This window comes from Kogia breviceps, chromosome 16 (assembly GCF_026419965.1).
Source record: "Kogia breviceps isolate mKogBre1 chromosome 16, mKogBre1 haplotype 1, whole genome shotgun sequence".
In the NCBI taxonomy this organism is placed as follows: Eukaryota; Metazoa; Chordata; class Mammalia; order Artiodactyla; family Physeteridae; genus Kogia; species Kogia breviceps.
Genome location: NC_081325.1, coordinates 15,189,904 through 15,215,161, shown reverse-complemented (window position 1 = coordinate 15,215,161; position 25,258 = coordinate 15,189,904). Strand labels below are relative to the sequence as shown.

General features: G+C 41.0%; 1 protein-coding gene across 1 annotated transcript in view; it reads left to right on the top strand.

Annotated features, from left to right (window-relative positions):
- Positions 1-21,261, top strand: part of LHFPL6 (LHFPL tetraspan subfamily member 6) — an 80,910-nt gene extending 59,649 nt beyond the window's left edge. Inside the window, exon 4 of the mRNA XM_067016222.1 lies at positions 20,141-21,261. Within this exon, the coding sequence (XP_066872323.1) occupies positions 20,141-20,259 (119 nt within the window). The 3' untranslated portion in view covers positions 20,260-21,261. The remainder of the gene's footprint in view (positions 1-20,140) is intronic.
- Positions 21,262-25,258: the final 3,997 nt, after the last annotated feature.

The window sequence follows — 25,258 nt, the reverse complement described above, 5'->3', positions numbered from 1 at the left end:
TTGCTGCCGTCGGGCAATACCATGTATGGATTGGCTTCTTGCGGTCCAGCGTGGATGTGTTCAGAGTTTTACAGAACCAGATTTACTGAGAAGTAGTGACATTTGTAAGTGGAAGATGAGGCTAAAAGGAGAAAAGGCATCTCGTTCTCTATTTTTTGTCAGACTTTGGTGCTCTGTGCTCCTTCTGTCATGAAGTCCATGGTTGTGGACAAAGGGACAGTAATGGTTTATGCTGTGCAAGTGGTAACCATAGTGATTCTCTTTATTAATTTTTAAGAGAACAAAACAGTACAAGTGATAAGAATAATACTTAGTGTAGCATAGCATCTTCACGTAATAAAAGCCCAGTAGATGTTTGCTATTATTATTCACATTGTTTGTACAGGACCATTTTTAATGAATATTTGCTGATAATCTCTATTCTTCCTTTATATTCCATGCCAGCAAGTTGGGATTTACACATTAAGCATGAGGGCTTTATCATCAGGTTGTCCCGTTGATTTAATTAATGCCTCAGATATTTTCATCCGCCAAAGACTTTTCTAACTGTATCCTTATGATCAAAAGTAGAGTTTCATTAATTTGTCTTGCTAATTTGCCAAGTAAATTTGAGTAATTATTGCTTTCACTTTGCTATTTAATTTGATTAAGAAGCCATCATGTTTCCTGTCCTTGAAATTATGCTCTTGGCTTCTCAAGAACAGTACCATAAACTCAGAAAACTCAGAACCTCTCAGTGTCAGAAAAGATGAGAGTCTGTTTCTTCCAAATTTTCACTCCAGTGAAGAAATCTCTTCTCCTCTGATCTGAGCAATGACCATTGCACATCTCGTTGGACACGTCTTCTGGAGCTCTTTGACTCCTGACTCGTGTTTTCTCTCTTCTCAAATCAAACTGCACTTGAAAAAAAAATGATTGGCGAGCTATGGGGGGCGGGTGGTCAGTGGGCCAAAATGGGAACGAAAGTAGAAAATTTCTTTTTTGAGCTTTCTCAAGCTTGGTGTTAGTGGGTGTTTCTGAAGCTGAATGACCCAGTTTTCCTGATGTCCACATAGAAGCTTCTATTTTTGCAGACAATAACGGGAGAAGCTGCTCTCAGCTTCTGTGATATTGACTAAAACAAGCATCCCTTTGGTCAGAAGTGAGAAGACTCCTGTGACTTCTGTGGACTTTTGAGGCTGCTTCAGGCAGACCAAGCGGAGGCTTCGTTCAGGGGCTGCAGCCGTCTGAGCTGTGCGGGAGCTGGGCTGGCCTGCTAGGTGCCCCCAAAGAGTAGCAGGCAGCATCTGTTGCTCAGTTTGGGAAGAGACCCCTAACACTTGATGCATTTCTGGTCATTGCTTAAAGGTAATTGATGTTCCTGTTATGAGACTGCTATTTGGGAGACTGGTTAGAGGTAAGGTGTTGAATATGCATTGAGATTTAGCCAAAGGTAAAGTCTTTAAAGCAGTGATGATTTCCCGCCTCCTCCATGGCTATTATCTGGAACGGTTCCAAACTTTTGACACTCAAGTGCTAATCACTGGAAGTCACTTAGAAGGTCCAGCATGAGCCTATATTCCTTCACTCGGCTCTAGTGCAGGAGGGTGACCGAGGGAAGCCGGGCAGCTGCTGTGAGTTAAACCAAGACCTAAACTGGTAGGCCTGGGGGGACCCATGAGAACACTCTGGAAGATGATGCTGGAAAGGATGCTGGGAAGCTGCCACAGGCAGAGGAAGTCCAACTTGGCTGGTGATGAAGTGACAGAGCAAAGGGTCTGGGCACCTCCAAGGAAAAAACTATCAGCTCTGTTGGTCACTCAGCTTTCCTAGGGGCCTCATTTTCAGGAGATGAAGGATTTTCTGTGTTCATTTCAGAAAGTAGGGAGAAGAATCAATTCACTTCAGGTGCATAAATTCAACCCACCCATTCCTGGGACCATGACAATAACATTAGAACATGAACATTTCCACTTTAAGTTATAGCTGAGTAAACGCCTCTGATCCTGCTTTAGGAAAAAGCACCCCATTCTGTATAATCATAGATCCAATTCCATCTGTTTCCCTAAACACATCTTTGCAGGTTCCTGTGGGACAGGATATTTGCAACTTTGGTGCCTATCTCAGGGTTTGGCTCATAGCAGTATTTAATAGACATATTTATTTATTCAACAAATATTTTTAAGCACATTCTAGGTTCCCAAAATTGTGCCAGATACTTAGAATAAAATTATGAATTAGATAGATATGATTCTTACCTGCACGTCACATATCTGCTGTCTACTAAAATGGTTGAAAGAAGGGAGAGAGGGAGGCTGAGAGAGGAAGGGAAGGAAGAGAGAAGATAAAAAGGAAGAAGCCCTATGGCTCATTTTTGACCACTAAAAAGGCAGCTGCCATCATGTTTCTGTATCTCCTTGGCCACTGATATCCTGGTGAGAATCATGACATTACTCTCTAAGGGACTAATGGCTTAACCATCTCCTAGAAAGTAATCAAGTTCAGGGCCATAGTTTAAAAAACCAAAAGTCCTGGTAGATGAAAAAAGAAATTGCTCTAAATCTTTCCTTCCTAAAGTCTTTTTTGGTCTGGTTATTTTAGAGCAGGATCTTACCCATTGTTGTATCAGTGCCTTTTAAAAACCTAAAGTGACTTGCAGCGATTTGCAGCAGTGGAATTCAGTGCTAGTGGAAAAAAGGAAATGTGCTTAGAAAACCTGCAGGAAATGAGAAATACCATCCTTCCCAGTAGTTTGGCGGCCATATCTTAATACTGAGATATTAAGAAATACCAAGATATGGCCACCAAACGTTGGGAAGAATATGTTAGTCTGTCTTCTAAAGATCCTTCTTCATTTTTTTTCAATGTTATCCTTTTATAAAAACAAAAAATGATATACCTGAGTGGTGTGCCATTTTAGATTCAGTTTACTGAAGGAAGTTTAGGAGATTGAACTGGTTCATTCTCGTTATTCTTTTGTATTATGTGCTCTTTACTATTTCCTAGTATGTTTCTTTTGAATATTAATCTGGGGGTAGAAATGTGCTAACACTAAATTTAACGGGTTTTGATGTTTTAGATCCTCTTTCAAGAATGAACTTGGTTTAATCGATCATGTTAACAATGATTATGAGAAAGAACAATTAAGACAAATTGGCTATACGAACATCATCTTGAGTAAATATGTAGATTTATTAAATGTTTCTGATAGTTAAGGATTTAGGGATAAATCTGTTACTTAAAAAGAAGAATCGACTGCCCACCCCCAACATCCCAAGCTGATAATTCCTTCTGATAATGTAATACAACCCCTTTGGGAAGTCTCCTACCAGCTCCCTGCCCTCACGGAGATTACAGTTGAGAGATTTCATACAGATTTGTCTTAGACCATCCTCTTATCTAATTATCTATTCGTTTGGAATAGTAACCCTGAGGAAAGACATTTCACTAATGTTCCTGGGAGATGTGTCTATATGAACATTAGAGGAGAGTTCTTTCAAATCTGTATATTGTGGCTCTTAATCTTGGGAGACATATTTCTGCCCCAGAATTGAGAATTCACATTACTGTGTTAACTCCTATGTTAGTGACCTTCCTGTGTGTTTTTGCCTTTGTTCTGTAATAGAAATAGAAGATAGACCTCTTAACAGGTCTCCTGTGAGGAAAGGGTCATTGGTAAGCATTATTGATTAATAATCCATCAAAAGTGGTTTTAGAGTAAAACCAAAAATGTAACAGAGTAATCAAAGGGCTGATCTGACTTTTCACCTGATTTTTAACCTGGTAGAATGTTGACAAAAACTAATTAATATAGAGAATTTGTAGAGTAAAACTCATTTATCAGATCTTTTCAAAAAATTCTGTACAAATGAGTTATTCCAGATACATGAATTTTCCTCTTAAAGGAAAAAACATGGGCTGGATTTGAATCTCAGTTTCGCTCCTCGAGAGCTGTTTGATTCTGGCAAGTTATTTGAGCTCTCAGAACTTCAGTTCTTCAGTCTCTAAAAGAAGATAACAGTACCAGCTTCACCTGCCTGTTAAAAGGATTGAAGGGGGTAGTGGAAGATGCTTTTGCACATGAAGACGTACAAATAAATATCAGTTCCTCCCTGCTGCCTTAAACACCAGCACGTTTCCTGTTGTAATCATGTTGAAAAAGTTTGAGGATGTATCACATACTTTTCCATCGCTTTAGCCAGAATATATAAAAGATAAACAAGACTTAAAAAAAAAAAATCATTAGCGGCTCTGCTGTCATACGGAGTCATCCCCAAGAGCCATGGACATTTGTTGAGTGATTTGCCCTTTTACTAAATAACCAAGACTGAAAAAAACTTTGAGTTCTTTCTGCTTTTTCTGTAGTTGTTTTACAACAGTTTTATGTCACCCTGTCAGCAGTTATTCATTGCAGTTATTAATTACCCCTTTCTCTCCTATTCCTTCACTTCTAATTTGTGTCCTTTCTCAAGTCATCATAAATCATCTTAAAAGCATGCTTTAAAAAAACACAGTTCAGCTCTGTTTCTGTGCACTGTGCATCTTTGAGGCACTGATTTTTGTATGTTCTGGACAGGGTATTTTTTCAACCTCTTGATTTGGGGTCATGCTTTGGATAGCTGCTACGTGATATCTTAGTACGTAAGCCGCTTGGGTTAGCAACTGGGTGTTTTGATGACACTGGTAATTGAGTGCATTGTTACAGTAACCCTTGTTCTAGGGATGAGTTTTAACTTGAGGTCTCCAGACCATTCAAAGTCCCATAAGTCCATCCATCAACAGGCCTCAGGGACCTTGTTACCCCACTGAAAACTGTGCAAAGCTTATATGCTTGAGCGTATGTGCTTTTTTCTGGAAAGAATATTCATAGTTTTATTTATTATTCAAGTGCATTCCTGGCACATGAAGGCTCAGAGCCTGTGGTAAGCAGCATTTGGAAGTCTGACATTGGAAAGCTTTGAAACCTGAATTCTAGACCTAGTCTCCCAACAATCCTCAAATCTCCCCAGGAAGCTGGAAAAACATTGGGTCCCTTTGACTTGATTTCATTATCTGCCAAAGTGTTTGTCAGAGGGAGGTTATAGGGAGAAACATCTCTACTTACAATAGGCATTATTGCAAATAAATACTCCCATACACCAATTCTAATTTGAAATCGTATCTGTGAAAATGAGCGTTCAACCTTCCTAAGGAACGGGATACGCTTCCACTTAGAATCCTAACCAGGTTCTTTAGTGTACAGTCCTCCACCATGCCTGGGGAGCATGTTGTTCTGAACTGTCTTTTTTTTTTTTTGCGGTACACGGGCCTCTCACTGTTGTGGCCTCTCCCGTTGCAGAGCACAGGCTCCGGACGCGCAGGCTCAGCGGCCATGGCTCACGGGCCCAGCCGCTCCGCGGCACGTGGGATCTTCCCAGACCAGGGCACGAACCCGCGTCCCCTGCATCTGCAGGCGGACCCCCAACCACTGCGCCACCAGGGAAGCCCTGAACTGTCTTTTCAAAGATGTTTGTATAGTGAGCAACCTTGGAAGACAGTGACTCCTGCTGGAGCAGAGGACAGGTTTTATTTATTGTTTCCTATAATAATGTCTCCCTCTGGGCCAAAGTGTGGGTGGATTTGCTTGCAGCCTGTTATAAAAAAAATTGGGGATCCGTAAGCTTAGGATTCCTTAACGGTGACGCAGACTGACTGAGTTCACTGCGTCAGCCCCTGTGGGATGGATTCTTCACCAGATGTGAAGCTCATGCTGGTTGCTGTGCTGAGGGTAATAATCCAGTCCTCCGTCTCCAGTCCAGAAGTCTCCTAGCTTTTGCCAGCATCCATGAAAGTGGGGCAGGCTACCTTGTTAGCTTACGAGTAGAATAAAATCTCAGATTCTTCCAAGTTCTTAAGACCACTGTTACAATGCCCGTCGTTCATTTAAAAATACTTTAGGATAGACAGACTGAGATGCGTGTATGAGTTATAGGAAGTCACAGCTCAGGTTCAGGATCCAGAGTGGAAACCCGAGGCTACTATCACCCATATCGCGACCAACACCAGAAGCCTCCCTATTACTATAGCCATGGTCCGAAATGGATTTTAATAGTGGAATTGGTGTCTTATTATTAAAACTGGTGTTCTAATGGTGGAATTGGATTTTAATGGTAGAATTGGTGTTTTACTTATTAGCATGATAAATGTTAAAGATGGACTCTCTGATCGGTGAAATTTAAAGATAGTCAAGATTATGGATTGGCTTAAAGAGCTAGAGATACTCCCTGTACTTACATGAAAGGATTTAAACAGCCATCCAGGCATATAGCCATTAGTGTAAGTCTGAAAGATATTTAACGTATTTAAAAGCCAGTATGTCATGGGCCCTGACTAATCCAAACTAAAACAAATGCTGGAGCAGGTTCCCAAGGGGCCCTGCTCGGCCAAGCACTGGCTTCTTTACTCCTGGGACATAGGATCCCCTAGGGTTCTCCGAGGAGCGAGGGACCAGTGGGGCGTGAGGTGAACTTGGGGCAGTGGCTGTTTATGCACCAGTACAGCGATACATATTTTAGTATTTTTAACAGTGAGAACAGCTTTACTACAGCGTTCCAGCTGTGCCCATTCTGTCCTTAGGAATAGCAGTCAAGGCTTGATCAGCCCTAAGGACCCCGTTTCTAGTCTTTGGTTCAGAGGATTTGGGGTTATCTGTGGCCAGAAGGAACAGAATTCTTCCCGGGACCTTGCTGCATTTGCCTCCAGTGTGTCTTTCATGCAAGATGGTAGCCCAATCACTTAAAACGATAGGGAGCTGGCATGTCACTAGCTCTCAGAACAGGTCGCTGAGCTGATTTGTGCCTGTTTGCTAAGTGTTTGTTTCACAAGTGTCGGTATGTGTAGCAGGATGTGGTCTGAGACTTGCTTTCCTTATAACTTGGAAATGAGGTTGTTAGAGAGTAGCTACGCCTTACCATCCCTCTTGCTTCTTCTGTGGGTGTTGTCATTTACCAGAGTCTCAAGGTTGTGCTTGACCAAACTGGATGAAGTCCATTCCCAAGAGCTACCTTACAAGCAAGGAGCGATCATCAAGGGAACCTTTTGGACCGAGGGCAGCTACCCAAGATCAAAGCAGCCCTTGTGGCCTCGCGTTTCCATTTCACTGGATACAGAGACTATATTCAGAGGCTGCTCTGTGGCCGATGAAAGCGTGACAGGTGCAAACGGGAGGGTAGATAAAATGCCATCCGGCTGGAATCCGGCACCTCTTCAGGTGGGATTGTTGGAAGATTGGCGGCAGGTACAGGCCACACTGGGAAGCAGCAATTAGAGACAGCCTGGGTCCTTTCACACTCTCTTTGGGGCCGTCCATGAGTCAAAGGAGCTGAATTTCAGGTAGTTTCAGCCTTTATAAATGGCAGCTATAGAAAGAAACCAAAGGATAATCTTTGTCGCCAGGCACTGAATAAGGCACCGCTGGTTATCTCGGCCACGTCCACATGGAGTTGGGATTCTGTGTCAGTTCACAGCATGAACACAAAAGCCAGCGGTACACATTCTGTGTATGGAGCCAATGCATGTGCCTTATCATCTGAGCAACGGCATTATCTCTAGTGAAACTTTTAGGGTGGATCCGGTGCTAAGGGGCAAGAACTAATAAACAACCATGCCAGCAGAGACTCAGCTGACCAGACTGGACAAAGCGTAAACCATCTTTATGGGTAAATCGTGCAAATGCATAGTAACAAAACTATCCACCGGGCCGTGGGGCAGAGGCCTGTTTGATTGGTGTGGTCATAAGAATTCAGATGCTGCTCCAGTCACCCTACTTTTCTGAACTTAAACTGAAATGTAATCACTTTTCTGAAGGCACCGGGGTATTTTTATTTCTCTTGCTATATTCCTCTGTTTTGTGGGAATGCTGTGTAGGCAAGGCGTCTCTGCCACCATTTTCGTGGTTATGTGATTCTGATAGGGGTTTCCGGATAAGATGATGCAGGGCCCTGATTTAGTGTAGAGTTTAGGAGGAAGGACCCTGGATGGATCTGACATGAAAGAAAGCAATGAGCGAGTTTGGTGTGGTACACAGGGAAGCCCCTGGGAGCCCAGGTGTGAGTGCAAGTGAAAAAGTATCGGTTCCCAGGCAGCCACACCCAGCAAAGTCACCTGGAGCTCTAGCTCTCAGGGCTTCCAGTTTCTCTGATGGACCCATCTCGGCTCTGCTCTCTATCCCACATAATACCGCTCCTTTTTTTGTGAAATTGTGATAAACTATATATAGCATAACATTTAGCCATTTTAATCATTTTAAAGTATACAATTCAGTGGCATTAAGTACATTCGCAGTGTTGTGCAACCGTCAGCACTGTTTCCAGAGCTTTCTCATCATCCCCAATAGCATCTATACCCATTAAATAAGAACTCTCCATTGTCTCCAACCTCCAGCCCCTGGTAACCACTCTGCTGCTTTCTGTCTCTATGAATTTGCCTCTTCTAGGTACCTCATGTAAGTAGACTCATACAACGTTTGTCCTTTCGTGTCTGGCTTCTTGCACTTAGCATAATGTCTTCAAGCTTCATCCGTCTTGTAGCGTTCACCCCTTTTTAAGGCTAAATAACATTCCGTTGTGGATGGACCACATTTTTTTAAATCCGTTCATCTAACCCTGCTCGTTTGTATCTAGAGCTGTTTTCACACTAGTGATTTACTTAAATGGACATGAAGTCCATATGTCTAAATGTACTGGTTTGCTGTTAAAAGAGGTTGTTGCTTTACTTTTTTTCCCCTCACAACTTTGTAATTATTGCTTTAGCTATGTGAAATTAACTTTATATGTGCCAGCAGGTAATGGTGTAGTGCAGAGACTTATTACCCAAATAGGACTGGAGTTTTGGTTAAGAATAACCCAGCACCAAGCGCCCTGCTTTAGATTGGGAACTGGGAAATGTTCCATTATAAACAAAGAGGAAGACTCTCCTACTGAAGAGAACACATTCAAAAGATCTGGGAAAGTCACTTTAGTCTTCCGGGTCACAGGGTCCTTATCAGTGAAAAATACAGATGACCTAGATCGAGAATCCACAAACTATGAGACAAATCTGTTCTGCCTGGTTTTTAAATAAAGTTTTATTGGAACACGTTTATGCTCGTGTGTTTACCCTGTGTCTAGGACTGCTTTTGGCCTAAAATATTTACTCTCTGGCCCTTTTGAGAAAAAGGTTGCCAACCCTTGATCTAGATGATCCTTTTCCAGTATCCCTTTGACCCTAAAATCTGTGAGGATGTGCTAGGTGGCAGAGGAGTGAAGAAAGAATAAAGTCAAAAGGACGCAGCAAGGGAGGTTGATGCACTGGCTCTTGACGAGGCGTGAATGTAAAAATGCCTCTGTCCTGTTCAGGTTTAATCCCTGTACTGCAGTCCTCATTCCTCCCGCCTTCCTGTCTTGCCTCAAACACCCACAGCTGGAGCTGCCTGGGGACAACTTTGACTGCACATAAAAATCCCTATAGCCTATCTCTTCTGGAGCACATGCTTAGCTTGTGTGAAATCCTTCTACATATCCGTTGGAAAACCCTTTTCCTTCGGTAGGAAGGAAAAAGTGTATAACCCCTACATCTTCCCAGGCCCAAGGAATTTTGTGGAGGAAACTCGGTCCTCTGTGCCCACGTGCTGCTCTGGTCTCCCCCAGGGAACATCCTGGAGAAGACAGAGCCCTGCGCTCAGTTTCCTGGGTGTCCTGCACACATTTCCTTCCCAGTTGTCGTTTCACAGCATTTCATGATCCATGCTGAAATGTCCTCCTTATTTAGGTGGATTAAATCCACAGGCTGTTTGTTTCATTGGCTGTCATGTTTTAATTACACAACAAAAATTGTCATTATGCAGATTTCTCATGTTGCATGCCATATTTTACCAACGTATGGAGTTCTTGCTCTCTGTACTTACAAGTAGAAAAGTCTCCCACTGGTTTTATTTTAATTAATTAATTTATTTATTTATTTATTTATTTTTGGCCATGCAACACAACTTGCAGGGTCTTAGTTCCCCAACCAGGGATTGAACCCCAGGCCCACAGCAGTGAAGTGCAGAGTCCTAACCACTGGACCACCAGGGAACTTCCCTCCCACTGGTATTACATGTAGATCCCCAACCTATGATGGGCTTACACATCCCAATAAACCCATCATAAGTTGAAAATACCCTGAGTTGAAAATGGATTTAATGCACCTAACCTACCTAACGTCAGAGCGTAGCCTAGCCTACTTTAACGTGCTCAGAACACTTACATTAGCCTACAGTTGGGGAAAATCATCTAACATAAAACACTGTTTTTATAATAAAGTGTTGACTATATCTCATGCAGTTTATTGAATACTGTACTGATCGTGAAAAACAGAGTGGTCGTAAGTATATCGGTTGTTCACCCTCGTGGCCGCCTGGCCGACTGGCGGCTGTGCTCACTGCCCAGCATCCGGAACGGGGGTCGAGTGCACGTCACTCGCCCCTGGCAAAGACCAAATTCAAAATTCAAAGTACGGTTCCTACTGAATATGTATCGCTTTCATACGATCATAGAGTCAAAACATTGTAAGTCAAGCCATCATAAGTCAGGGACCATCTGTATATGTAGGTATATGTATATGTCTGCGTGGACATATATATTTGCGTCTACATCTACATATATAAACTTTTATATTTATTTCGTTTTGGTTTTGAAATGATTTCAGATTTATAGAGCAGTTGCAAAAGGAGTACAAAAACTTCTCATCTACTCTGCACCCAGATTCCCTTCATGTTAAGTATCATCATGTTTCCTTTGTCCTTCCCCCCCTCTGTCTTGCTCCATTATCTCTCCCTCAGACAGGATGCCCCCATGCCTAGATACTTAAGTGAATAATTCCTTAAAATAACATTCTTTTATGTAGTAGTAAAATTATCAAAATTAGGAAATTCACATTGATACAATACGTTAATCTACAGATTGATAAGTGTGATTATAAAATTATGCGTGAGAGAGATGGCATTTATTTTTCTCATAACGGGTATTGTTTGTTCTGGACTTTATTTCTACTTCATGGTTTTCCATTTTCAGAAAATAACAAACATAAAGTAGTATTTTAAATCTCCAGGTGCTCAAAAAGTTTTTTAAAAAAGCTTGCTGTCCAGATCTACACTCTGATATTAGAACTCAAGATTCCAGAAAGTATTAATAATACAAATAAAAGTGATAATAATAAATCGTAATGTCTTTTGTCCCCCGATGTATAGTTTGGGGTCAGAACGACTGAACCTTATATCAAGTCCAACTGCTGTTCTGGATGTCCTGCCTTTTCGTGAATTTGAGCAGCTGTGTAAGTGTGGGACCTCAGATAGGTACTTTCTAGTAAATCCCTACGTTGATCATGGCTAGCGCTGTTTCCATGGGAGACGGTAAATAGTACCCGGGAGAACTCTTTTTTTCTTTATTTCTCAGTTCCTCACCCTAAAGGTGGAGCTAAAAACACATCTATAGGGGCAAGAGAGACACAACAGAGCAAATTAAAATTATGGCTCTTTAACAAAACCTTTGTGGGAATCCAGAGGAGAAATTTCTGCCGTTGAATAGAATAGAATTAATGGTGTAATTCAGAAGGTTTTTCTCCCCCTGAAACCTGAGACCCGTGTAACATGAACTCATATTTGAGCACAGTGCTTGCGCAGCAGTCATTACCCGTCACGTACTCGGCTGGCCAGCCCTATCAACATTGACTGTAACATATCTCCTTAGACATAGCACTGTTATGAGCGCTTTGCAGAAACATATCTTATCTTTTCCAGAGAGTAAATCCCTGCTCCCTTGGACACGCAGGTTGTGGAGAGTACTTACAAATGCCATAGCTTGAGTGTGTCAGCTCTTACCAATGGACACATATGCATTATATGCTAACTCTTTACATTCCTGGATACCTCCGTGGAGAAAGTAGGGCAGACGAAGAAGGTGGAGAGTCTTTAAAGAGTCTATTTGTAGAAGTGGGTCCAGTGCTGCAAGCTAGAACCTTATACACTGAGATGTACTATGTGTTTGGGGGAAAAAGGTACCATTCAACTCCCAGGAGAGTTCAAATCCAACTGTCCAGTCCCCTAAACCTGGGAACGAAGGGGCAGGAGAGGTAGAAGATATAGTCAGCCTCACTCATGAGAGTCAAGGGCGGCAGTTCTTGAGGAGAAATGCTGGGTCCGTCCACTGTGCTGCACTCTGGAAACAGGAGGCATGAAGGTGGCCTCTGCTGCCAGGGACACCTGTGCAGACTCAGTGCTCAGTCTTCGGGGGGTTCTACCATTGCACGTACCTCCATACTATCTACTCTGGGTAAGCACCCATGGGGGCCCCATTACTGAGATCTGCTTGTGGACAGTACCTCCTAGAGTACATCTCAGGGAGTACAGTATAAATGGTGCCCTGAAGTTGTGTCCGGGGCGACCCTGGTCAGCAATGTGAGTTTATGCTTCTAGTCCTAAACAGACAGAAACGAGCAAAGAGCGTTAAAATGAGCCCCACCTCACAAACGATCTTCCCTCAGCCTTTTCACTTCTGCATTTTTTGCCCAGCGATCAAGTTTGAGTTCCACTCTTCTCTTTTCAGACACAGGTGTCATTTTAACTCCTTGTTCCATTAAAAGTTTGAGACAGGCAGTCAACATGGTAGACTCTGAAAGAGTAATCGAATGAGTGAATGAGTACAATCAATGTCCTCAAAAGATGAACTGATCACTGGAATTTCATTGTTATTTATAGTGAAGCTGGGTTCTTTGTACCTTTTCTTCTGTCTCTGTTACTAACAGAAGATGCACTAAAAACTAATTTGAGGCACCCTAAAGAATCAGCCACACCTCTCCCACCCATCTTCTCCCTGGGGCTGCCCTAGAATGCAGCCACAGAACCTTTTCCCATTGATTTTGCAGGTGGCTGTGGTTTGCTGCTTTCTGTCCCATTAACCTCTATTTTATCTGTCAAGAGTGGCGTTCCCCGTTGTTGAAAGCAGCAGTTTTCCAACCCAGTGTGCTTCGAGTCCTGTTTGATGGAGCATTACAGAGAGCAAAAGAGAAAGTTTAACAGATTTGCTTCTCTAATTTCCTGAAAGGATCACAGACAAAACTTGCCCTCTAGCAAAATGCTTTCAGTTTGCATTAAAATAACAAGAATTTTTTGCCACGACAGGGGAAGTGAGAGGCCAGGGAAGAATGGTCCCGTATTTCCTGGTTTGCTTTGGTTCCGTTATTACTCATGGACTACAGTAAGGTTTAAAACATATTAACTTAAACATCTGCTCTTTCCTAATAGCCTAATGTACTCAGAAAGACTTCTTCCCCTACTATTGTAAAGCACAGTGCTAATTTCTTCTTATTGAGCGCGTGGGTTTTAACAATGGAAGGAATCATGCTCAGGAAGAAGAAAAATCTTTCTTCCCCTTTGAAGAAATTCGAGGTACATTTACATTTATAGTTTCACGAAAAAAATTCCCTTTTGTATCTAGTTAATTTTGTTAACTGAATTTCTAACAGACGTGTGTAAAATATACAAGGAATGGTTTCAAAATAATGCAACTGATGTGAGTGATACCCAAGAATCGGTCTCACTAAAACATAAGCTTTGTAAAACCAAAGATGCTATCTGTCTTGTCCCCTCGTTGGTCTCCTGTAACGTTGCAACACGAAGAGTAGGTGCTCAAGACTTACCGATGGATGTTGACTATCTCACATGTCTGTACACCAGTGTAGATGAACATTTGAAGCAGAAGTCTTCAGGCTTCCAGATCTCAAACTCTGGAAGTGGTCACACCCAAGCCCATCTCTTGCTTACACACAGTGGCACCCATCTCTTGTTTGAACGATACCTTAACGAGACCCAAGTCTGCTCACGTTTCTCCATTACATTTCCCATCCCCCTGGTGTAAATACACTCTTCCCTGGCCTCCCACATTCAGGCTTGGCTAGCCCCTGCTCATCTGCCGCGTCTCAGCTTAAATTTCACTTCTAATTTAAGGCTCTCCTTCACGGACCTCACTGTATAAAAGTCCTTGTGATTTGCTGTCTTAGCATCCTGGATGTTTTTCCTTCAAAGCACATATCACAATTGTCATTATATAAACATCTAAGTAATTATTGTTTAATACACCCTTGACTAGATGATGGCTCCTCGATAGCAGGGGCTGTATTTATCTTTTTCCAAAGTAGATCCCTAGCATCCAGTGATTCCTAGTTGGAGTGGGTGGTTAAAACATATTTGTTGTGGGAGATTGGGACCAACATATACACACTACTATATATAAAATAGATAACTAATAATAATCTGCTGTATAGCACAGGGATCTCAGTACTCTGTAATGGCCTACATGGGAAAAGAATCCTAAAAAAAAAAAAAAGAGTGGATATATGTATAACTGATTCACTTTGCTGTACACCTGAAACTAACACAACATTGTAAACCAACTATACTCCAATAAATTTTTTTTTAATTTGTTGAATTTATGAAAGAATTGAGGGAGAGAGAGAGGGTGGGAAGAAGGGAATCAAGAATCAGGGGATGGATGGCTTAGTGTTTCTTTAGATTTGCCTTAATTTTATTGACACATCTTGATCTTACTACACTGATCTTGACCATTTTTTGTTTCTCAGAAGATATGTGTGTGTGTGATATATGCTCTTGTGTATATGCTTTTGTATATTTTTTTGAAGTTAGATTGATGGGGTGGCCATATTTCTATATAATCCAAAATACCAGAATAAATCCTTATTGATTTAATAATGATTTACTTTATCAATTACTTAGCAAACCAAAGTCTTCATATCTGAAATAGAGGAATAATTTTCTTTTAAATCACACTGATCATTAGTTGCTCATTTTGGATCTTAGCCAGTTGCTAAATTTAAACCACAAATGTGTAAATCACACACATAAACTAGCACGTGTGTGTAATTAGCAGCAAGACTGTGTAACATCCTCAAACATTTTCTATAATGGTACACTTTTTAAGTAACTTTATTTGGTGTCCTACCTTTCCATTTTCATATGATGGACGGTTGGTCTGCTGAGTTGACTGCATGTTTTATGACACAAACAAGAAAGGCTCCAGAAACATAACAGTTATTAGAAATGACACATACACACTTATCCAGGCAAGGAGTTGGATTGGCCCCGGGAAGATGGTCGCACAGCGAGGATGTGCTGAAGGCTCTATCCTGGCTCTGGGTGTTTCAGGGGATGGCAGGGCTTGGGTGGGTAGGTGGGTGGGTTAAGCCTCTAACAACTGAAGAAACTTCACAGACCCTTATCATGTTAAAGAAAAACAAGAAAGACTGTGTTCATTTGCTCTTCTCTGAAATTGGGTTCCCCAGAGCCGAGACCCTGAGATGAGGATTCCTGTCCAAGGGATCAAGGAAATGAGCCGAGGAGAAACCAGTAGGAAGTGGGAAAGCAAGACAGTGAAAGCGTAGACACAAAGCAAGGGTGCCATTTCCGGTGAGGTCCCAGCCTCAGTCTGGACTCTTACGAGCTCTGGAACATTCATGCCACAGCAGAGTTTGTCCCACCTGGAGGCAAGAAGGAGGGCTTTCAGACTCCTGCACCAGCCCGTCATTGGCTACCAGTACCGCCAGGGGTACTTCAACTTTCTGAGAGTTGGAGCAAAGTGGCCCCCCCAACTCACGGGTCCTCTGAAGAGGGTTGCAAGTATAAGCTGTTAGGAGCAAAGTGCAATCAGTAGCTGATGGATGAGAGCCCAGAACCAGCAAAGGGATCCAAAGGAATTGGGTGGAGCATCTACACCATCTGCTACAAAAACCCTGCCCGTTCAGAGCCCCTAAGATTTAAACTTACGCTATTTTATCGACTTCTCTAGAGGAGAGAAAAAGTTATACTGTCTTTCCTGGGTTCTCTGATAGTCAATGCTTTAGTAGCTTTTTTTTTTTTTAATCTTTATTTAACACACGTGGCTACTGTTACGTACACTATTATTAAATAGCCTCACCAACTACTTTTTCTTGAGTGAGTGTCCAATAATTAATAAAGAATTATGTACTCCACTTTTCATGTTAGGTCATCATGGAAGATTAACACCTTATTATTAATGAACAACTGATTGTGTTCTGTGTTATGAGCCTTATACTGAATGGACTGACCACAGATTTTGCTGACTTTTTGGTTCTAAACCACCTGCCATCTCTTAGCTACCTATTAATTCTCCCTCCTAGATTTGTTTAGTCCAGCTAAAGAATAATTCAAAATGGAGATTATTCCCAAGACTCACAGCCACATTAGCCTATGGTTATCAGAAAATCTGGTCCATGAAGGAGACTCTGTTACCCTTGAAAAGACTGATCCTATCTGTCAGCATTAATGGAGGTCGTTGTACCAGTGAGACCCAGCCTGGGGTGGAGATGTGCTCTTTCAGGATCTATTGTCCTTTGAACACACTCTGTACAAAGCTATAAATGCACAGTTGGTTTGGGAACTTCTCTCCAGAAGTTCTGTGTCAAATAAGACTGGAGTTACTCTTAAAATCCCATACTTTATTTTTGCAAGACTAGCTGTCTGCCTACTTTGTTTCCTTTCTTTCTCTCTTTCTTTTACCTTGTCTTTCATTCAGCATTTATTTACTGAGTGCCTACTGTGAGCCAGGCACTGTTGTAGGGGTACAGTAGGGAACAAAATATACAAAGATCTCCCCAAATTGAAACTTTCATTCTAGTGGGATAGACTGAAGTTAAACACACGTACACACAATATTTACAAACCATGGCAAGTGCTACAAAGGCAATAAAGTGAGGTGAAGGAATAGAGTGACTTTGATGAGACAAGTTGCGGGGGGGGGGGGCAGGTATATTGAGAAAGCTCCAGCTCTCTAATGATCTGGAAGTAGAATTTTTTGGGTGGAAGGAATAATGAGTGAGAAGCACTGGAGCCACCAACAAGCCTGATATGGTCCAGAGAAGATAGCCAGTGTGGCCAGAAAGAAGACAAGGGGGAAGGTGGTCATGAGGTCTGAGAGGCAGGCAGATGCCAGCTCATTCAGGGGCTCACAGGCCTTTGGAAGGAGATTGCATGTTTGAGAAGTCATTAAAGGATTTTAAGTAAGAGAGCAACTTAACATGATTGATTTTTGAAAAGATAGCTGCCCTCTTTGCTGTTGATGATACTAGAAATAAAAGCAGGGAGACAGGAAAGCAATGACAGCAGGTAAGACTGCCGGGGGTTGCTGTAGGCACTTGAGGAGTGGAGGCACACAGAATAAATTGTGGAGAGAGATGCAAAGGACTCGCCACTTACTATACAGGTGAGTCCTTGGGCAGGTTACTGAACTTTCCTTGGCCTCAGTGTCCCCATGCGAATGGTGGGGATGATACTCAGGTACCTACCACATCATGTTCTTATGAGGATTAAATGTATTAATATTTACTCCACGAAAGCTCTTCTACAATTCGGAGCAAATAGTAATCAATCTGTGTTTGCTATTTCTGAATTGTTATTATTTATTATTGGATATGGAGAGGGAAAAATCAAAGTTGAAGGCTGAACATATCCTATTGTCTGGTACATAGGTAGTGCCCTAGAGTACTTTTAAGATGTGGAGGCTCTTGGTCTAATTTTGTTGCTATTGACTTATGGCGACTACAAGCCAATGACTCAAGCTTTGCCTCACCTCACCTTCTTATCTGTAAATGGGGCACGTGCTAACTACCGCTTCAGTAGACTTCAGTGAAGATGGGAAGTCAAATTGCATGCTACACCTAACAGCCTATGTAGTTTTCAATAGAGAAGTTATTAATGAAAAGGTAAAAATGACTGACATGTAAAAAAAAGATATGGTTTTCAAACTATGGTTTGTATGTTCAATGACTGTGAAATCCAAGCATCTGGTTGTATGTGTTTGAGCTAATGTAATGGATAAACAAAAACAAAAGAAAAGGGAGAAAATGGTTATTGTTGGCACATTGTCTGATTTCTGATTTCCTTAAGACTGACTAAAAAGGGGATTCAATTAGGGCAGAAAAGACAATGTTGAATGAGATATAGAGGACTTCCTTACTGTACATGCAAAAAGAATAACTTGAATGTTGTTTTAGAAAGAGGATTAATGAATGAGAAAACCTATTCCACTAATTCAAGTAGGATATTTTGGGTCAGTGACTTCTTATTCTTAGAATCTGGAACCCAGATTTGAGTCCTGACTCTGAAAGGCACCTCCATTGCTTCAATGTTTTGGCAATTATGGATAAAGCTGCTATAAATATCCAGGTGCAGATGTTTGTGTGGACACAGGTTTTCAGCTCCTTTAGGTAAACACCAAGGAATGCAACTGCTGGATTGTATGGTAAGAGTATGTGTAGTTTTCTAAGAAACCACCGTACTGTCTTCTAAAATGGTTGTAACATTTCACATTCTTACCACCAATGTATGAGAGTTCCTGTTGCTCCACATCCTCGCCAACATTTGGTGGTGTCCGTGTTCCAGATTTTGGCCATTCTAATAGGTATGTAGTGGCATATCATTGTCATTTTAATTTGCATTTCCCTGATGACATGACGTGGAGTGTCTTTTCATATGCTTATCTGCCATCTGTATATCTTCTTTGGTAAGGTGTCTGTGGTCTCAGGTGTTTGGCCCATTTTTTAATCAGGTTTGTTTTCTTATTGTTAAGTTTTAAGTGTTTGTATATTTTGGATAACAGTCCTTTATCAGATGTGTCTTTTGTACATTTTTCTCTCAGTCTGCAGCTTGTTTTTTCATTCCCTTGACACTGTCTGTCACAGAGCAGAAGGTTTTTTTAATTTTAATAAAGTTCAGCTTGTCAGTTAGTTCTTTCATGGATTGTGTTATATCTAGAGTCATTACCATGCCCAAGGTCATCTAGATTTTCTCTTATGTTATCTTCTAGGATTTTCATAGTTTTACGTTTTACATTTCAGCCTGTGCTCCATTTTTAGTTGATTTTTGTGAAGGGTGTAAGGTCTGTGTCCAATTTCCTTTTTTTGCATGTGGATGTCCAGTTGTTCCAGCACCATTTATTGAAAATACTGTTTTTGCTTCATTGTACTGCCTTTGTTCTTTTGTTAAAGATCAGTTTACCGTATTTATGTGGGTCTGCTTCTGGGCTCTCTATTCTGCTGCATTAGTCTATTTGTCTATTTTTTCACCAATATCACACTGTCTTGACTGCTGGAGATTTATAGTAAGTCCTGAATTCAGGTAGTGTCACTCCTCTAACTTTGTTCTTCTCCTTCAATATTGTGTTGGTTATTCTGGGTCTTTTGTTTCTCCATATAAACTTTAGAATAAGTTTGCTGATATCCACAAAATAACTTTCTGGAATTTTGATTAGAATTACATTGAATCTGTAGATCAAATTGGGAGGAACTGACATCTTGACAATATTGAGCCTTCCTATCACGAACATGGAATATCTCTTCATTTATTTAGTTCTTTGATTTCATTCATCAGTTTTATAGTTTTCCTCATAAAGACCTTGTACTATTTTGTCAGATTTTTACTTATTTCATTTTGAGGGATGCTAATATAAATAGTATTGTGTTTTTAATTTCAAATTCCACTTGTTCATTACTGGTATATAGGAAGCAATTGAATTTTATATATTACCCTTGTATCCTGCAACATTTCTGTTACCACTTAGTAGTTCCAGGAGTTTTCTGGTAGATTCTTTCACTTTAGCTTTATTCTTCAAAGGGATCTTCTCCTTAGAGTGGCCCTTTTGCAGAAACTGTATCTATATTTAGGACTTACCTATATTTTGAATTTTTTTCTAAGGTACCTCACTATGCGTATGAGTTTGGGTGATTTAAATCAGAACTAATACCTTCCTCTCTCCTATCCTGATTGCTGTTATTCCTCCTTTTCTTCAGCCACAGGAGTGAGCATCGCAGTTGGGGAGAAAAGGTTTCTGTCACTAGCTAGCAGGAGACCTAGGCCTTGAGGTCCTTCTGAAATGCACACAACTATTCCGGCTTGCTTCCATCATGGGATAAGTTTCAGCCCTTGTTATCATTCCATTTGAGTGAGTGTCACATTTCTAATGAGTATTTCAGTTTCACTTTGGTACACCAGGAACACACACCCTGGGAGAAATAACAGAACCTCCTGTAAAATCATCCTGATCTGTGCCTGCTTTCTCTCCTTCTCTTGTGTCCCTAGGTAAGTGTGAAATCGGTTGGGCCTACTACTGCACGGGAGCAGGTGCTGCCACCGCCATGCTGCTATGCACATGGCTGGCTTGCTTCTCAGGCAAGAAGCAGAAACAGTACCCATACTGAGATGGAGCCACCAAGAGCAGACAGAGGAGAAGATGGGCCGAAGGGGCTGGGAGGGACTGAAGCATCCAGCTGTTCTCAAAAGGTGGAATAGTGGTTCTAAACCAGACAACACTAATGAAATGAAACCCAGTGGAATTTAAAACATTATACCATGTGGGAGGGTTGTGCAAGATTTGTGAAAGACATGTAGAGCATGGAATGATAGAGAAAAATGGACCAAAGGCTAAAAATATTGCAGGGTGTTGGGTGTTTCTATTCCACGAGTATTGTTGATGTAGAACACACACATACACAAAACAAATCTATATATGCAAACAAGGTTTGTTTTTTTTTTTAAGGATGAAGACTCAGAGAATCAAAAGGGCTAGTAGAAACAGTATTAGGTTGGGAAGCAGGGTAACGCACAGACGTTCCCAGTAAGTCATGGCACTTCTGAAAGCACATGAGCACATGCAGATGTACGCATCCACGCACATGCCCATACGCAGACATTTAAGTTGTTGCACAGTCTGTATGAGAGGTTTAGCAGTGCATTACTCCTCTGTTTTCTTTTTAATACACATTTAAAATACCGTATTATCACTTTATAAAGTATACATTAAACCTAATAAATGGACCAATAAGCCACTCTATCAGTATTTTGTATACTCTGCATAAACTCTTATGCCCTCAACATGTTTTCAGTGTTTATGCAGATCTTTAGAATTAAGCCTTTGTATTTCAGTATTATTCAAAAAATATGCAATATTACTCTGAGTAGCTTCTGCTATGGTATTCTTACGAAGTAAAGGGGCAACTTTCTGTCCACTGTAGGAGAGAATTCAGTTGAAGATGTGAGAGTAATGAGAGACATTTTCCAGTCACTAGATCTTGTTTTCTTTCGTCCATTATTGTACTGTGCTGTACCACATTTATTCCAATATTCATTTTGTAAAAAATAAAAACGTGCTATTTTGTTTGTATTTGAAAAGCTCTGTGAATAAATTCTCTCTTGGATCAGTAGCTCAGTGTGTCTATAGAGTGTTAATTCAGTTATGGGGTTTGCTTCTTTAATTTCCTAAATGTAGCCTTTCAGCTCCAACAGTCCTGTACATTTTCCATTTCATTTTTAGGCCTCCTGTTCATTCACCCACTAGTCATCCAACCAGGAGCTATTCTCGGCGCACAAGGTATTACAGGTGAGTAAGACATAATTCCTGCTTTCAACTTAAAGTCTTGGCAACCAGAATTCTAACTGCCTGTTCACTGCACTTTAATCATGATCAAATCCTTATGAGAGAAGAATTTCAAGTCTATTTTGGATGAAGTTTGGGAATATGGACAGTATTTAGAAGTGGTTGCAGGCAACGAAAACCAGGTCATGGTTCAGTCTCCATGGATGATGGCAGAGTGGTCACACGCTGACAGTGACACGCTGCTTCTCCACTTTCTACAAGGCGCTGCATTTCTTCGGTGCTTCTGTGCCAGGGGCAGTTTCATACCTCTGTTTTTTCAGGGATCTTGGCCTTTGAGAAAGATTCTTTCACACTCCGGTTACCAGCATAAAGCCTTGAGTAGAGAGAAAGATTTGGACCCTTTCACAACCCCCTAACAGAACCAGCTCTTTCAAAAGCAAAGATTGGATAATGGACGCATTCTTTTATTAAGCGATGCTGAGTAAGCATCAAATCCTTAAAACTTCCATTTCAGTTAGTTTCTAAATTATCTACTTTTCATATTTGGAAATTGAACATTCTGGCTATTTACACAGGTAACTATAGTCTCTATTCATTCTATGCACATTTATCATTTAACTTGAATATCCGAGTATCACACTTGCTTCTGGCACTTTTAATCATCCGGGGTGAGGATTGATGTAGCCCTGGAAGAACAATACAAGACTCTGGCCAATAGCATTCTGGGCTTTCTGAGGCTCTGTTGCTATGGAAAAAGTCACTCTACTCCCAGATGCTTAATTCATGATGCACTGAATGCCGTTGGATTGTGTCTCATTGTCCAAGGAGCAGGGGCTTCTCCATCCTGTGGCTTCCTGCCCGGAGGAGAAGATTTGCACGTTGCTTCCTCAATTAGCCCATCATTTTCATCTATTCCTGTTGCTTTTCGAATTTCTTTGACTGTACCTCCCTGTCAGAATAGTGTTATGACTTCTTAGCTCTCATTATCAAGTTGGAGTTCTCGATGGAATTCATTAAGATCTAATTTCTTGGACAGATTTAATGATAACATTGTCATCTGAATCTAATCCTTAGGGTTTTAGACATTAGTGAACCTCACTAGGATAAAAAGCTGATCACTCTGACATGATCAAGTCAACTGGCAAACCCTTGTATCTCTATTCTGACTAGTCATATTTTTCTTTGGTTCAAGATGTCCCAGCATTTGATGAGGAGCATCTGATGTACTAAGAATTATACTAAAAAATGAAGAATTACATATACAGCTTATCAAGTGAAAATCAGGATTCATGACATAATATTAATAATAACAATAATATAAAATCTATGAAAAGTCTATATTCACAGGCTGCTTACTGATGTACACGTAAGGGACCAGAAAAGCTCCATTCACAGCCTCGTAAAGCTTTCATTGCTTGTACATGGTTTTGAGGCAAGTGGGGAGCTGTCCTTGTCTTTAGGAAGAGAAGATGATGCGTAAAGAAGTTAACTGATGAAATTGAATCGACTCTTCCAATTTTCGACATATTTGGGTAACAAATTGTTCTTGAGCTTCTGCTACTTGCTAGGCATTCTACTACTATATATAAAGCACTCCATAAAGTACAACCCCTGCTCTCAAGTTGCTCCTAAGCTTATGGGGGAAAACGAAGAAGAACGTCAGTGATTACACGTCCCATTGTGTCAGTTGACTCTCAAAGATAAGGAGGAAGTTTCTCCCAGGTAAACTGGAGTCCTTTACCTTAATTTATTTATTAAAGATAAATGTAAAGGGCATAAGGAAAAGAAAGATAATAAATGATGATTTCCTGTGCTTCAGAGACATCATTAAGAAAACAAAAAGGTAAGCCAAAGACTCAAAAAGTTACATATCTGGCAAAGAACTTATATTCCGAATAACTCTTTCAAAGAAATAATAAAAAGACAACTCAGTTTTTTGAATGGTTAAAATAGATGGGATATTTTACGAAAGAAGATACACAAATGCCAATAATCACATTGAAAAGATGCTCAACATCAACAGTCAAGAAGATTATGAGACTCGGAGCCACAGTGACACACCACTTAACATACACTAGAATGACTAAAATTTAAAAAAAAAAATTACAACACCAAATGTTGCCAAGTATGGAGATGTGTGGTTGGAAACATTTAGGCAGTTTTTCTTAAGTTAACCATAGGAATTCCTCTCCTAGGTATTCATGCAAAAAAAAAAAAAAAAATCTGTGTCCACAAAAGATGGCATTAAAATCTTTGGAGTTCATAATAATCTGACACTGAGAACAACTCAAATGTCCACCACTACCTAAAGAAATTATGATATATTTAAACAATGGAATACTACACATCAATGAAAAAGGATGAATTTCTAGTATACATGACAACATCCACGAATCTCACAGGCATATTATGCTGAACAAAATAAGCCAGACACAGAGGCAAAACTAATATACGGTGACAGATATCAGGACAGTGATTTATTTGAGGTAATTAAATGGTGAGATCATAGGGAACTTCCTGAGATGATGGGAATGTTTTGTATATTGATAAGGGTGGTGGTTACATTGATGTATACACTTGCCAGAATCGATTGATACATGCACCTTATTGTATGTTAATTGTCCTTTAATAAAAAGAGACAGGGGGTGGGGGAAGGTTCTTAAAGAGTACTGGTGCTGTGGGTTATCTCATAGGGCTGCACTGAGTGTGCACTGGGGGATGGCAGGAGATGAGGTGCGACAAGGGCAAGAAGTGCTTTGTGTGCCATGCTAAGAGGATCAAAATTGATCCTGGAGGCAGTGGACGGATTTGGCATAGGGGGAGATGCAGCGTGACTACCTTTGTGTTTTAGAAAGATGCCTGGAGCAAGCATGGTGAGTCACTGAGTGGCAGAGGTGGGGAGAGGAATTCCACCAACAAAGAGTTGCTGGACACCTACAGTGGTCTAAGTGCCTGGGAAAAGGAGACAAACAAACAGGGTAACGTCATCCAGGTGAGAAGTGTTAGAGCCCCAACCTAGGTAGGCAAAGTTAGTGGAGGTGGAGAGGATGGGGCAGATTAGAAAGGACAGGGGGATAGAATCAGTAGATCCTTGGGATATAGAGAGTGGGAAGGATGGGAGAAGAGGTGGTACAGGTCTCTAGCGGGGGCAGTTGGGTGGATGGGAGTGCCACACAGACAGACGGCATATGAAAGAACATGAAAATAAGAAAGACTTGTGTGTGAGATGCCTGTGAGATATCCAGGTTGGAGTTGCCTTGTGGGTAGCTGAAAATTAAAGCTTCCGGCACAGGAGATGTTTTGAGTCTGTAGATAATAGATTTGGACAATATCCGTGAGTATTTGGGCATTAATCAGAAATGGATGCAGAAGAAACCTTAGGGAACATCATCACTGAAAGGATGAGAACACTGAAATCAGGATCCCTGTTGAAGGAGCAGTCAGAGGTAGGAGAAAATTCAAAAGAAGCTATTGTTACAGATACCCGTGAAAGAGAAGAGAATTTCAAGAGGGAGGGAGGAGTTCTCAATAGTGTCTATGGCAAATACTTTGGGAGAGGCAAGGCATATTTATTTGACTTAATAATGAGAAGTTTAATAATGACCACAGAAAAGAGCAGTTGTAGTAGAGTGGTGGGGTGGAACTTAAATTGTTAGGTGTAGAAGACTGAGTAAGAGATAAAGAAGAAGAAAATTATGCTCTTTCAAGAAACTTAGCTGTGGGTGTGGGTATAAAATGGGGGATTTCTGTTCAATGGGTATAAAGTCACAGCTATACAAGATGAGTCAGCTCTGGAGACCTGCTCTCCAACACGGTGCCTGCAG